The 16,639-nt window shown below is 36.4% G+C and overlaps 1 protein-coding gene across 1 annotated transcript in view; it reads left to right on the top strand.

The window, feature by feature from the left end:
* The window catches only part of fam20ca (FAM20C golgi associated secretory pathway kinase a), an 84,796-nt gene extending 69,003 nt beyond the window's left edge, over positions 1-15,793 (top strand). The window contains exons 8-10 of the mRNA XM_051101678.1: positions 5,440-5,521; positions 7,310-7,369; positions 10,446-15,793. Of these exons, the coding sequence (XP_050957635.1) occupies positions 5,440-5,521; positions 7,310-7,369; positions 10,446-10,710 (407 nt within the window). The 3' untranslated portion in view covers positions 10,711-15,793. The remainder of the gene's footprint in view (positions 1-5,439; positions 5,522-7,309; positions 7,370-10,445) is intronic.
* Positions 15,794-16,639: the final 846 nt, after the last annotated feature.

Genomic DNA, 16,639 nt, shown 5'->3' with positions numbered 1-16,639 from the left:
TTTTTTATCAGTGATGGAAAAATCTGAAGGTCATCTGTCACTGTCACTACTAAATTGTAGCTGTAATTCCCACACTCCAGTCTGACAGCAGAGCAGGGGATCCAGAACAAAAACGAAACTGTCACGAATCCTTTGCAATGCCTTTGATTACGCACAGGCGAGTACACAGAAGCTACAACGATTATCACACCACAGTAAAGAGCGCCAAAACTGTATTTGCTGCTTGAATTTCCTAATTTGAAAATTTCCCAATTTGTATTTGAAAACTGAGACTTTGTTTTGTATCAAAAGTAACACAAAGCCTAGCCTATTGCTATTTATTGAAAGGAAGACGCACATGTACTGTTCATTCAGACTAAAACAGCATAGAGCAAAAGATCGATTGTGATTTAAGAATCGATATTGGTTCATCAAAATGAGAATCTATTAAAATGGTGAAATCATTTTTTTTTTTGCTTTGTTTTGTTTTGTTTTGTTTTGTTTTTTGCTGTTGTTTGTTTGTTTACCCAGCCCTATTTTGTTGTTTTTAAACACTGCGCTGTTGTCCTGTAGGTTCATGATTAAAAATGAAAATGTGAACAAAAATAAAAGCAATTAAATGTGTTATTATAATTAAAATATGAAAATTAATATGACAGGTAATAATAGATTATGATGGAATTTTTACGACCCCTTCCGTCAAAATGACGGACAATGATAAAGTCTAGCGCAGCCTCTGGTTGGGAGATGTAAAGTTTTTATTTCAAGAAAAAAAGTCACAATTAGCAAGATATAAAGTTACAACTATGAGGTATAAAGTTAATTTTGAGAGATAAAATCATGATAGGAAGATATAGTCACAATTACCAAAAATAAAAGTCATATTGTGAGAAAATCAGTTGGGAGATATACAGTCACAAGAAATCAAAGAACAAATCAAAAACAAACATCAGTGTGATATATAAAGTCACACTGCAAGTTAAAATACACAGTTGGGAGATATAAAGTTTTAATTTCAAGATATAATGTCACGCTTTACAATGTTAAGTCACAATAGGGAGATATACAGTTTAATTATGAGAAATAAAGTCACAATTTTGAGATATAAAGTCAAACTGTAACATATGAAGTCACAATGCAGTTGCAAATAAGAAAGAAAGTCACATTCTAAGCGCATGTCTGACTGTTTCTATAGCGGCAGCTGCAGTGATGCGCTGACTTTACTAGTCAACGATTGGTTCTTTCATTAAGAAGGCGGGGCTTCACGGTCATAATAAGTGTTGCATCTTTCCCCATTCAAAACTATACGAGTGACAAGTCTTTGATATTCCATAGTCTTTGATATAAAGTCACACTGCAAGATTAAAAAAGATCATATTGTGACATAAAGTCACATTGCAAGTTACACAGTTGGGAGATATAAAGTTTTAATTTAAAGATATAAAATCACGTTGTACAATGTTAAGTCACAATAGGGAGATATACAGTAGCAAATACAAAAGAAAGTCACATTCTGAGATAAAATTTAAAAAAGTTGCACGGCAAAACTAAGAGGTATAAAGGAAATTTCGAGAAATAAAGTCACGATTGGAAGACATAATCACAGTTACAAGAAATGAAGTCACATTGTGAGATAAAAAGTCCTATTGTGAGAAAGTCTGTTGGGAGATAAACAAACATCAATGTGAAATATAAAGTCACATTGCAAGTTAAAATACACAAATAAACTGTCAAGAAGTAGTCATGGTGTTAGATTATAAAAAGTCACATAGTCAGATAAAAAAGTTGAATTGCACAGAAGTCACAGTTGGTTAATATACAGTAACACTGCTAAACAAAAAGTCACTGTGAGATATAAAGTTGCATTGTGAGGTAAGGAAGTTACACTGAGAAATGTGAAGTCAAAATGGGAAAATATAAAGTCTCAGTTTTGAGAAATACAATCACAACTTTTAGATATAAAGTCACAAACATGAGCCATACATATAATAACAGTCATACTGTAAGATATAGGCCTGGTTTCACAGACAGGGTTTAGACTAAGCCAGGATTAGAGTTAGGATTAGGGTTTGGTTTAGGGTTACTTCCATGTAATTATGGCTAATTTATTGTTATTATAAAAGTAAGTACATGTAACGTGTAACAAAGACACCTTAAAAAAAGTATTACCAAAAACATTACTGGTGTGCATTTTGAGGCAAAACAAAGCCAGTGGTATATTTTAAGATCAGTCAGTGCAAATTTACTTTATTTGAAACAGCTCAGATTTAGATTTTATTCTGGGACTAGGTTTAATCCCTGTCTGTGAAACCAAGGGATAAAGTAACATTGTGGGATAAAAAAGTATATAATGTCACATTATGAGATGAATATAAATGTATTTTTCAATTAATTTTTCTCTTTTTGTTTTTTATTTTTTTATTGTCTGTGTGTTGTTTTCTCTGTGTACTCGAAGCTTGTGACACTAAAACAAATTCCTTGTATGCGCAAGCATACTTGGCAATAAAGCTCTTTCTGACATCTGACAAGTCACTAATTAAAAGCATAAAGTCTTAATTTTGATTTATAAAGTCAAAATTACAGAAGTCATATATTTAAAAAAAGCCATATTGTGATATAAAGAAGTCACACTGCAAGACAAAGTCATAAAAGTCAATTTCGAGAAATAAAGTCACAACAGGAAGATATAACATCACAGTTAGAAGAAATGAAAGCTGCTTTCCCACTATCAGGCCGAACCATTCCATTCCGTGCCTATTTTACTTCGTTAAATAACAGAAAAAAGGATACAACTCTTGGTGCAAAAAATAAAATACACAGAAGGCGACGACAGGTATTATGGCGTTATTTTTTAGTCAAAAGTTATGAGCGTGTAAGACATGCTCACGAGCACATTATGTTATTTCACACGTGCAAAAATGAACCTTCAGCTGGCATGATAAAAGTACTCGCGCACAAATTCAACAACCGAGAGGTGTACAGGCAGCTGCGCGCGAGCGCCTGGCATACTCTCATAGGTTAACTCTGCTTGTACAGTGGAATCCTGCTCGCGCGCAGCGGGCTTCTGCTCGCGGAGTGCTGTTTTGCTCGCGCAGTGGATTTCTCCTCGCTCAGCTGATTTCTGCTCCCTCGAGTCTAGATGACTTTTGACAATTTGGGGGCGGAAACCAAGGAGGGCACTGACTCTCTTATGATTGGTCACTTTCATCGTAATCACACCCACAGGGACATCCTTGTACCTTGATTGACAGCTCTCATTACAGGAAGCACGGAGTCAAGGTATCTGACGGAGTTCAGCCATTCAGTTAACACTGCAAAAAAAAAATAAAAAAAAAAAACAAACAAAAAAAACAGTAATATTATGAAATATTATTACAATTTAAAATAATGGTTCTCTTTTTTAATATATTTTAAAATGTAATTTATTTTTGTGATGCAAAGCTGAATTTTCATCAGCAAGTACTCCAGTCTTTGGTGTCTTATGATCCTTCAGAAATCATCCTAATATGCTGATTTGATACTCAGTTATTATCAATGATGGAAACAGTTGTGCTGTTTAATATATTTTTTTGGAATACTTTTTTCAGGATTCATTGAGTAAAACGTTAACAGCATTTATTCATAAAAACAGCATTTATTCAAAATAAAAACATTTCTAACAATATACATCGTTACCATCACCTTTTATCAATTTAACGCATCCTTGTTGAATTAAAGTACTAATTTCTTAAAAAAAAAAATAGTTATTGTTCCCAAACTTTTGAACGGTAGTGTATATTGTTACAAAAGATTTCTATTCTAAATAAATACAGTTCTTTTTAACTTTTTATTCAACAAATAATCCTGAAAAAAAGTATCTCAGGTTATAAAAAAAATATTAAGCAGCACAACTGTCTCCGTGCTTCCTGTAATGAGAGCTGTCAATCAAGGTACAAGGATGTCCCTGTGGGTGTGATTACGATGAAAGTGACCAATCATAAGAGAGTCAGTGCCCTCCTTGGTTTCCGCCCCCAAATTGTCAAAAGTCATCTAGACTCGAGGGAGCAGAAATCAGCTGAGCGAGGAGAAATCCACTGCGCGAGCAAAACAGCACTCCGCGAGCAGAAGCCCGCTGCGCGCGAGCAGGATTCCACTGTACAAGCAGAGTTAACCTATGAGAGTATGCCAGGCGCTCGCGCGCAGCTGCCTGTGCACCTCTCGGGTTGTTGAATTTGTGCGCGAGTACTTTTATCATGCCAGCTGAAGGTTCATTTTTGCGCGTGTGAAATAACATAATGTGCTCGTGAGCATGTCTTACACGCTCATAACTTTTGACTAAAAAATAACGCCATAAAGGTATCACGATACCAACAAATGCTGAGGGGATATTCATTCTAAAACTGTATTTCTGGGTTGAATTTTCTAATGAAATGGACAGAATTTGAAATCTGAGACTTTTTCATATCAAAAGTAACAAAGCACAAGATTGCAATTTATTGAATGGGAGGCGCATGTAACTTACTGTTCATTCATAAACTGAAAACAGCGTAGACCAAAAGATCGCCTGATATTAAAAATCTATATTGTTTCATGAAAATGAGAATCTATTAAAATCGAGAAATATTTTAGTGTCCTTCGTTGTCCCTGTTTGTGCGGTGTTAAACATGAAAAGTAACGCAATCTCTGTTAATCTGTTCTCTTCAAAATAAATGTATAAGCCTATATCGTCCTGTATGTTCATGATTAAAACTGAAAATGTAAACAAACAAAAAAAAGCAATTAAATGTATTATATTTAAAATATGAATTCATTCATTAATTAATATAATGGGTAATAATAGATTGACGGAATTTTTACGACCTGTTAAAGTAAAAGTCTAACGCAACCTCTAATAATATATATATATCTAAAACAAATACATATATATAAAGTCATATTGTGAGATATAAAGTCACTGCAAGATATAAAGTCACAGCTAAAAGACTCACAGTTTCGAGATATAAAGACGGGTATAAATTCACACTATGTCAAGTATAAAGTCTCAATTTCATAAAGTCACAACTGCAAGATATAAAGTCACAGTTGTGAGATTATGAGCAGACTGTGGGTGGTCTCTGCATGTGTCTTCTGAGGTTGAGAGTGTTTTGATCCATTCATGAGCCGTGTGCCCTTGAGCGAGGCTGTTAACCTCAGGTTGATCTGGGGGAATTTCCCCTGTTCATCAGAAGCTCTTGTTGCTTTTCTATGAGGGCATTGTGTGAACACCATAGAAACCAACTCCTCCAGCCCTGGTTGTGTGTGGATAAATATAGACTGTGATTCAAGTGCTAACTCAGTAGTCATTAAGAAGACTAAAATTATCAACTACAGAATTGGAATCTGTGGAATTATAACCTTAAAGAAGCAATGGACTACCTTTTATCATTACTTCTGCATCTTCTTGTATTTCACTCTCCCTTTCTCCATTTTCGCCCTGAACAGGCAACATGGATCGCCACCATTACGAGACTTTTGAGAAGTTTGGAAATGAGACTTTCATTATTCATTTGGACAACGGCAGAGGGTAAGCCGTTTTTTTATTATGGTGTAACGTCCCCTCCGTCCTTCACACCTCACTCCTCAAAGCTCCACATGACTCGGCAGCCGCTTCCTTTTTACACCGAAACCATGGAAACAGAGTGTTTCTATCTTAAGAGGCGTGAATATGTAGATGTTGAGTGGAAGGTCAGATTCATATGGCGTCACGTCTCAGGGTGTAATATGTGTGCCGGTGAAGGGCTCACAGTGGGTAGAAGTCACACAGGTGCTCGCACAGATAAAGGATTTTGATTAAACTGACATCCTGCTCGACTGAAGTGGCTGCTTGTTCTTTCTCTAGATTTGTTACTGAAGTAGGCCACTGTGTAGAGCCATAGGTCTCTCAATGCCAGATTGATCTAAGCCCCGACTAAAATTTACATTTATTTTCTTCTATTTGTGTGAAATTTATACCGAACTGAATTTCTTTTGGGGTTTTACTGCTACAAATAAGTTGAAGGTCCTGGCATGAAGTTATATAAAGGACTACTGTTTATTTATCAGTACTTTTTTTTTGAACTTGCTGTTCTGTCATTACTTTTGCAGGATGGAAATACATTTTATTATACTTATAAATACGAATATAACAGTACAGTGATGATATGACCTCTAAAAACACATTTCAGCGCCACTGAACCGCACCAGTAATGCGCTGTACAATTTGACTTGCCAATATGAAAGTAATAGCGAAAGATGAATGTATAACGACAAAAAGTGATGTAAGTTTCTATGCTATGAGCTGGGTTTTATTTGGTTTAAATAAAGACCTGAATGTACAGTTTGGTGAGACTGCACACTACTAGTATGTTGGAAATGGTTGAGGGTTTCAGCATGTTTACCCTAGTAAAAACATGATTTACTCACCCTCAAGCCATCCTATGTGTATATGACTTTCTTCTTTCAGAGGAAGACAATCCGAGTTATATTAAAAATGTCCTTGCTCTTCCAAGCTTTATAATGGCATTGAATGGCTGTTGAGATTTTGACATTCAGTAAGTGCGTCTATCCATCATAAAAAGTACTCCACACAGCTCTGGGGGTTAATAATAGCCTTCTGAAGTAAATTGATGCGTTTGTGTAAGAAAAATGTACATATTTATTACAAGTAAAAAAGTAGGATTTGTAAAGAAAAATGTTGGAGGATTTAGATATAATCCAAGAGGAGATTGGTTTTCCTTTGCTTTAAACAAAACTTGGTTCTTGCGAGAATTGCATATTCTCACCTAAGCATACGCTATGCCTACGTCCTATGTTTGTGAACGCATGTACGACAATTAGCGGAAGATCGAAATTACGGTTTATAAGGGTTTAATTGAATCGATGCATTCCGCAAATGCATTGATTCACTTCAGAAGGCCTTTATTAAGCCCCCGGAGCCGTGTGGAGCACTATTTATGATGGACGGAAGAACTTTATTGGGTTTTAAAATCTCAACAGCCATTCACTGCCATTATAAAGCTTGGAAGAGCCAGGACATTTTTTAATATAACTCCAATTATATTTGTCTGAAAGAAGGAAGTCATATACACCTAGGATGGCTAGAGGGTGAGTAAATCATGGGGTAATTTTCATTTTTAGGTAAACTAGCCCTTTAAGTGGCCTTTTCATTAATATATTACATTACCTGGAAGTACAGTTTTTTAAAATATATATACTTTTAAGATTTGAAGTACACTACAAGTGCACATTTATAGCACAATAAAGCACACTTTTTCATAAGAGAACCATTTCAAAATATCAGCCTTTCGACTTCTGTTTCTTTCTAACCCCACAGATTCGGAAAGCATTCACATGATGAAATGTCCATCCTGGTCCCTTTGACTCAGTGCTGCAGGTAAGATTGTTTTTCTCCACTTTCAGACATCTCTTGAATTGAGGCAATAGCCTCCCAACTGAGAGAGTGACTGCAGTGCAGTAATTCAGTATAGCACCGACACAACCACATCCTGCTGTCTGCTGCGCTCTGTTATTCTAGCTGTATCCTTTATTGCACATTTACATTTATTTCCTGTGGCTGATGTTTTTTGCTAGAACAGTCTATATGAGTGGTTGCGAATAAACACTGGTTGTGTCCTAATTTGCATAATTCTGCAAGCTGGTCATAGTACACAGCACTTTTGTTTCTAACATTCTGCATGTGGCTAAATTGGCTATTCTAAAGGGCCGTTCACACAATACACGTTTTGCATTCCACACGCTACTTCTGCATTGTTTTTCTAGCTAAACATGCGCTAGACAGACGTCTATTGCACTTATGCCTTTTGTCTTTTACAGCATCTCACACACGACACGCTGTTCTAAGAACACACATTTGGCATTAGTTTAAAATAAATCCAGAATTTCTTTTTAATTCCGCTTCTCGTCTCTCATTTTCGATGCAAACAAGTGAACATTCTAAATTCTGAACATTCTGAATTTTCTAAATATTCCTTTTTAAAGGGATAGTTTACCCAAAAATAACTCATTAATAACTCATCCTAATGTCGTTCTAAACCTGTAAGACGTTTGTTTATTTTCGGAACACAAATTATGATATTTTTGATTAAATCTTAATTTGAATAAAATCTTAATCTTAAATCCTGCATAGACAGCAATACAACTGACACCTTCAAGGCCCAGAAAGGTAGTAAGGACATCATTAAAATAGTCCATGTGACATCAGTGGTTCACCCGTAATGTTGTAAGGCTATGAGAATACATTTTGTGCACAAAGAAAACAAAAGTAACGACTTTATTGTAAATTGTTGAATAAAGTTGTTATTTTTGTTTTCTTTGTAATTGATGACAGAATTTTCATTTTTAATGGTTAAAATAAATGTTTGTAGAGATGTAACAATATTAGAATCTCACAATACGATACAGTATTTATTGTGATATTAAAAAAAGACAAATAAAGACTTGGAAAAAGATGAACATTTTGTACATTTTAAAGTTAAATTATTCCATCTATTTTGAGATTTCAATATTAAGAGCTCCAACCCATGTTCTTAACTAAGAAAAAAAGGGGACTAAAGTTCAGGTACAAAATGAATTCAGTTTATTAAACAGTCTAAATTACATTCACATTGGTGTTTTAGGAAGCCTAACAAATCTGAATATAATAATAATAACAACAATTTTATATTATTCTTATTCCTATGACAGTAATAGCCATATATTGTAAAACAGTTGCACTGTAAAATAAATATAAATGAATATTTCATAGGTCTATTACTTTTGCTTTACACTACAGTAGGAAAATTACAATACTTCTTTCCTAATTTCTACACTTGAAAGAGATATTTTGAATTTGGACTGCGGTAATGTTACCCATTTAAACCGCTAGCTGTCAGGAATTCATTTAAGCTTTCATTTTGACGGAAAACTCCAGCTTCAGTGAAAATGGACTTACTTCAAATCTAGTGAAATGCTGTAATAATCTGCCATGAAAATAAAGCATAACCAGTGGCCATTGCATTCCCAAATGCACGCTAAACTCGCAGCACATGCAATAAATGAGTTCACTGCATTCACTGTGAACGGAGACGAAAAACACCGGATCACGAGCTGATCGCCTGAAAAATGATGTGTTCAAATCATGTCGGAGATGCACATGAACACCACCACAAAGTTATTACGAGTGGGAAACTTGAAATTTTCTTTAAGCCCAGAGTTTCCGAGTTGGGAGTGTGTCAGTAAAAAAATGTATTGGATGCAATGAACGCAGCCAAAGACAATAGGTATGCAGTGTCTGTACTGACAGTAAATTTGCTAAAATGAATACAATTATTATTTTGTTGTAAATGTACAACAAAACCATACAAGTTACATATACAAAATATTATATTATTGTATAATTACTATAATATATGTAATGATGCCGTTTACAGCACCTTCACAAACTGAATAAAAACAGAAAACAGTAAACATACAATGATGCACATTCTTAATTCATCATTTTGTATATGCAGAGTTTAAAGGAACACTCCACTTGTTTTGAAAATAGGCTCATTTTCCAACTCCCCTAGAGTTAAACAGTTGAGTTTTACTGTCTTCGAATAGATTCAGCCGATCTCCGGGTCTGGCAGTAGCACTTTTAGCATAGCTTAGCATAGATCATTGAATCCGATTAGACCGTTAGCATCTCGTTCAAAAATGACCAAAGAGTTTCAATATTTTTCCTATTTAAAACTTGACTCTTCTATAGTTACAGTGTGTACTAAGACGGACAAAAAATTATAAGTTGCAATTTTGTAGGTCCATATGGCTAGGAACTATACTCTCATTCCGGCGTAATAATCAAGGAACTTTGCTGCCATACCAATGGGTGCAGCAGGCGCAATGATATTACACAGCGCCTGAAAGTGACCGGCACTAAGTTTGTATAGGTGCAGAGTTGCAGCCGGGTTGATGGCTGCGTAATATTATTGCGCCTGCTGCACCCATTGGTACGGCAGCAAAGTTCCTTGATTATTACGCCTTGAACGCAGCAAAAGTGTGTGCTTCACTTTGAAACACGCAGCGAAAACAGACTTGATGAATGAATTAAGCTATATTGTGCTTTCGGTTATTTGACAGATACTGTGCCAAAGCATAATGGCCTAAAACACTACTTCAAAGATTGTTGATGTTAGAATAACAACTTTAAATATATTTTAAAAAAAATACATTTTTTACACAAAAGGCCTATTGTTTCATATCATCATGTGACCACGATGATATCTAGACAGTTTTGCACTCACGATACCACGATATTGAAAATACTGTTACATCCCTAAAAGTTAGTGTTTAAAAAATATTTCACGTTATACTTTAAATTCCATTTTTATAACCGGATTCTACAATTCCGTCTGTATTTTCATAGCGCCCTGCAGACTAAACAGATTAGCTGATATTGAGTTATACCTTTCACTATTCTCTCTCTCTCTCAGAGTGAAGAGGTCGACATACCTACGGCTACAGATGTTGGCTAAAGAGGAGTTCAAGCTGAGCTCTCTAATGGAGGAATCGCTACTGCAGGACCAGCTGGCGCCCATCCTCATCCAGCCCCACCTGGAGGCCATGGACCGCCGCCTGCGCCTGGTGCTCAAGGTCCTGTCCGACTGCGTGGAGAAAGAAGGCCTCTCATCAGTGGTGGAGAACGATCTGGACGGACAGTCCTCCTCGCACCACCACCAGGCGCATGGAGGGAGGTAGTAAGGCCTGAACCTCGATTCCTGCCAGTCAATCCCCCACCATGAGCCCCGCCGAGGCTTGTGCTCGAGTCACTCTGAATTCAGTGAATTCCATGACTAGCCACCAATGCCTCTGAGGAGCCACCCTATTGTGTGTGTAGATGAGGATGTACAGAGACACAGCTATCAGAGGAACTCTGGGACGAAGACGTTGTTTCTGAATGGGTTTGAGCTGTGCTCGGAGCTGCAGTACATACTATTCTGTTGCATCCTGATTTGTTTGGACAAGTCTGCTGATATAATTTATTACATTTGCATATTTCGAGTTGGCGAGTGTACAGACGAGTTGGAACCAAACGCTGGAACAGAGATGATTGTTGTCTTGGTACTCAGATCTATATATTCGAATACACAACTGTGCTCATGTAGGTCTTCGACATAAGGGCACGTAAACGAGCTTTAATGATAGTACTGCAGTGCAGTACTACTGTGCAAGGACACTTAAACACATCCTTCCCTGTGCATTCACAACATCATTTCCTGCCAACTAAGCCATCGTTTCAATTGCACATCGTGCCATCAAGCCTTCAGTCATCGTGTCAGATTGGGCACGTTTGTTATTTCACTTCAGAGGTGAAGTGTGCTTCATTTGAGGTTATTCAGTGGTGAAGCACGTGTTTTAACATCTCCGTGGAGGAAAAGAGAATGACGCTGATTGGTTCTTCAGGCGTCCTGTGCCCGCAGTCAGTGTTTCCCATCTCAGGCCTCATACTGAATACACCTGCTCTCTCTTAATGAGAACCTTAAGGACGGCTGATGCTATGCTAGCGGAAGTTCATAATGATGTTAGTCGTACTTCACGCTGCAGGTATCTCGTGTCTCATCTGGTGGTGTGATTTCAGTGCTTGATTATAGAGTAGGGCACAGACTCGAGGGAATAAAACAAACCAATCGGATGTGTAGGCAAACTGACACCGTGTCCTAACCAGGAAACAACAAACGATAAGTCCTTTAATGTTAAAATGAGTTTTTGTCCTAACTAGCTGACAAGAAATGACCAACGAGACCAGGGGAGTCCAAACCTGTTACTAAAGGGCCACTGTTCTGCAGAATTTAGCTCCAGCATAGGGCTGAGCAATATGGCCAAAAAAAAATTCATGTCAGTCCATGTAGATAATTTCTTTTTAGTTTAAAGGCAGATTTTTGCTCCTAAGTGAAAGTTTAAGAAACCACACCTTTAATCAGTGTTGCCAAGTCTGCGGTTCATGTCCGTGGGTTTAAGCGACCTCGAAAACATGATTTTTAGCCCCTGGAATATGATTTTTACCAGGTGACCCCCTCAAAAACGGGCTAGTTTTTAGTAACAATTGAGTGGATTTTGTTGTGAAAACCTGGCAACCCTGCCCTTAATTGTGTTTTTAAACCAGTCTCTATGGTCAGAACATGACAAACACTTCACATTTTTGAGATCTTTACACCTCTCCAGTCATTTTTCCTTAACAAAAAAAAATCTTAATAGAAAAATTAATTTCTTAGTTTCTGCATTATTTTGAATCATAAAACAGGTTTGTGTTGCCTGACTTCGATGACATGTATCTTCAACACAGTTTGCATTGCAGACTGCAATATTAATAATAATAGATTTTTTGTCTCTTAGAAATGCACATTTGACAGTAGCTTGAGTTAGGATGCAAATGTACATTTATGTTCATTATCAAAAACAGTAAAGTCTGTAAAAATTATAACAACCTCATTTTTATATGGTGAAATATAATTATTCTGACTGTTTAAGTTTTATTGAAATTAGCCATTGGTCTTCCATAGTAGCATACATTTAACCACACTTAAAACCACACATAGAGCACTTCATTACCATGGTTAAAAATATAACTATATGGTTTCTAGGCATTTTGAATGAAAACCAGTAGTCTAAATAGGCTACATTTAGGATAAATGCACAAACACTATAGCATGAATTCTACATGAATTTTCATATGTATAGCCCACATTTCTGGCACAATACCATGGTGCAGTTAATGTTACTACAATAAATCCGTGGTAAATGGCGATTTTTAGATTGAAAAACCTTTTTCAATGGGTTGCCAGGTCTGCATAACAAAACAAGTCCAATTGCTACTTAAAATAACCCAATCACGGCCAAAATTATCTCAATTGCTTTCTGGGGGAAAATGGCTATCAAAATGGGATTCCAGGGGCTCAAAACTTAATTCCAGGAAGCCGTATAGAAGTAGCCCAATTTAGAGGGAAAACCGCAAGACTGTATTGTTGCACACAGTGTTTCTCCTGTTTGTCAGTGCCATTTCATTTGGCTTTAAACTAATTTATGTGTTCTTCGCTGGATTCAAGCATTTCACACTGGATCTCACAGCGCTGTTTAGTGTTCGCGTGACCGAGATTTATCAGCGAGCAAGCGCATCTGCTCTAGTAAACTTGTGCTGCACTGCTGTTTGAACTTTGATCTGGGGTGCATTTCCCAAAAGCATCATTAGCCAACTATGGTCGCAAGTTCCGTCATTACCAACATAGTTCAATGATTCAGTGTTTCCCGAAACCATAGTTCAAACGAACATTCGCAAACAGCGTCACAAACTTACGTGGTTTTAACTACAGCTCTCCACCTGTGGTTAGAAACATAGTTCCTTGTTAGTAAGACATATGGGCTCAATAAATTCTCTTGGGCACAATATGCAAGCTAACATGCAGTACAATCTATATCTTTCACTCGATCTAATTATAAATGCATTTTAATCTATGTATTTTTAAGCTTCCTCTGTAAGCGCTGTTATTACCCTGTGACGTCATTAACAACGGCCCTACATTGTTGAACTAATGTGGTTCAAACAACGGAGATGCGACTGCGTTCGGGAAACAGTTCATGACTAGCTAGTTCGTTTCCAGAACAATGCATCGTACTGTGGAGGTTATTCAGTGAGTTAAATCGTTGTATGGGAAACGCACCCCTGAGCGGATAAATGGTCCATGTGTCACGGATCAAATGAGTATCGCTGTTTCGTTGCGCTTTTGGCACACAAACATTATTAAGCCAACTCTTAGTATCGTTTTATCAAGGAAAATTATATCGGTATCGTTTTATCACCCAGCCCTACTCTAAGATACCCTACAATACCTGGCTGGAAGTTTCTAGTATGCCTAAAGAGCTTGATTATCTGGTTCAGGTATATTTAATTAGGGTTGGAGTTAAACTCTGCAGGACAGTGGCCCTCCACAAACAGGAATGGACCCCTGGATAAGCCATTTTGGTTGGTTTCTGTTTCTTTGGAGTCTATTTTTTAGCTTTGCCAACAGTGAACTCTCACTGGTTTGAAATCCTGCTCCAAATAACTGTGTATTATGCTGCATTCCAGTCAGACGTGGGATCTTATCTCTCATCCGTTTCAGCGCTCAGTGTTCAGAACATGACGTGGCAAACCAAATGCTCTTGTTAGCTTTGCACATGTTCCATGGTCTATGAAGATCTGTCCTAGAAATCAGTTTGGGAAGGTTACATGATGGTAATCAGTGCAAGCATTTGTTGTTCTGTGATTATTAACAGAGAGGTTCAATCAAACCGTTTCTCTGGTTTTATTATAATGAAATGTGGGTACTTGGACTTGCATTCATTTACAATCAATAACAGTCTCAATATCTGCTGTACACAAAATCTTAAGGTGGAAGTGGCGTTCCATTGCACTTTTCCAAATAAGATTTTAGACATTATGACTTTTCTGAGTTGAACAGAATGCATGTGTGTTCTGGGGCCGGATTCACAAATATCTTCTGAAGAAATAATGTCATTCATAAAAATGAGTTCCCTATTTGGGTCAATTTTGTAGAGTTGTTACTGAATTTCAAATTCAGTAAAAAGTCATGTTACGCATAATCATGACTGAACATTGTTTATCAATCAGAGGTGTCTTATATGGATATTATAAGTATGTAGCTAAAGTGTTGTGTTGAAATGCGTAATATTTGAGACGACCAAATTAAATGTATTAAACCTCTTATCTTTGGGGGTTTAAGATAAGATGGAGGTTATTCTAATGTATTTACAAAACATTCTTGTCAGGAATTTTGTTTTTGAATACAATATGTTCTTTTTTTCTTAGGTTGTAAATTAAGATGACAATAACAGTTAAGAAAATCGTACTCTTACGAATCATTTGTGAATCCAGCACTGATTAGCAAATTACTTGTCACTGGAAAGTGGTGAGGACATGGTGTAATGCTCATAGATCATTTTATAATACAAAATCATTCCCTTCCTACTGTTTTGTTTTGTTTTTCAGCATTACTCACATATACCTTTTCAACAAAAGTTATTATTCCATTGTTCTGTATTAAACATGTTTTCAGCTCTCACTTCTTTTGTATTGTGTAAACTATGGCCAAAAGGCAGTAGAGTGCCTTTTATCTTTCTAGCAGTGGTGATTGCCACTTCCGGTCTCATTCATTCATTCATATTCACGGCATCACATTTTAAAGAAGTTTTAGTTGGTTTCTAAATGAACCTTTTGGAAGTAGTTGTGTGTTGTAAAAGCTCACAATGCTATTTATTAAGAAAGAGTACATTTGTGAGGTAAACTTCTTGGGATTTAGGTCTTATTTTGCATTTGAGATTTTTTGTGTGCTTTAAATGAAGTCCCTGTTCCTCACAGACATTGTAAAGATGATTTGATAGTCTGACTGCTCTGTGTAAAGTGAGGGGCCACATGTGTGTTTTGTGTTTAACCCCAGTGCCTGTGCAATGCTCAAGAAACTTGAATGTTTTGGGATTATTCACAAACGGACCTTTTAGTAGCCCACGGCATGGACTCAAAGGGTTTTTTATTTGTTATTTTTTGGTTGGCAGTAAGTAATTGTGGGATGGTCAAGGCTTTCTATTAGCCAAACAGATTTAAAAACGTTCCCAATACTCTCAGTGTTTCTGTACATATCTGTAAATATGATACGTTGATCCAAAAGGCTGTTTTTGGAGCGAAAAATATGCTTCAGTTTTCTTTCTTTTATTCTCTTAGGCATTGTTACTGTGAAGATCTGTTTGCAAAATGATAAAAGTGTGCAATAAAAGAAGCTATGTTGTTGAACTCTTTTGTGTGTAAAACACAAAGCAAATAGAGATTTTGAAGGATCAAAAATGTAAATGAATGTTCCGGGTTCAAGATAAGCCACGGTCACATTGGTTATGAGCATTTTATATGCTAAAATGCACTTCTATTTCACAAGTGACTACATATTATGTTTGGACTTTTCTCTGTTTGAATATTTGCTTTCTGATATCCTTGTGCATATAAAGTTGCCAATTTTACCTAGTCATAACAGGACTATATATTAGTTATTTTTATGATATCATTTTTTTTTGATACCATAGAAATTTGAATTGTCACAGGTGTCAATATCACAAAAAATAACACTAGCCTATTACCAAAAAAAAAGAAAAAGACTCCTGAAGACAAGTAATCATTTAGTGATTAATTAGGAATTACACACTAATTACAAGCAATGGGACAAAAAAGCAGGAGAACAAATAAATAGGAAATGCTACATGCACTGTGTAAATTAATCAAATGCATAAACACTGCATATTCTTCTCTGTGTAAATATATTCTTCTTCTTAAAGTTACAAAAGTGATTTAGTCAAGAGCAGTAAAAGATTTTCTTTCTTTTGTTGTTTGATTAACATGAATGACGGACAGCAGGAATATTAGACTGCTGTCACTTTAAGAGCTGCCCAGATTTAATATACTGTTACACATGTGTTTTTTTTCTAAGCTGTCTGCTTTCACTTAAGACCCAAATTACTGTGTTTATGAGGATACTTGCAAACACGGGCGTTTTGACACATATAAATGTGTGTATTTAACTGTTCAAGAATAAAAGCAGTAAAAATAACTCGGTTCAATACTCCCAAGTTCTCTGTCGCTGCTGATTGC

This window comes from Labeo rohita, chromosome 3 (assembly GCF_022985175.1).
Source record: "Labeo rohita strain BAU-BD-2019 chromosome 3, IGBB_LRoh.1.0, whole genome shotgun sequence".
Classification (NCBI taxonomy): domain Eukaryota; kingdom Metazoa; phylum Chordata; class Actinopteri; order Cypriniformes; family Cyprinidae; genus Labeo; species Labeo rohita.
This window is presented reverse-complemented; position numbering and strand designations above follow the sequence as displayed.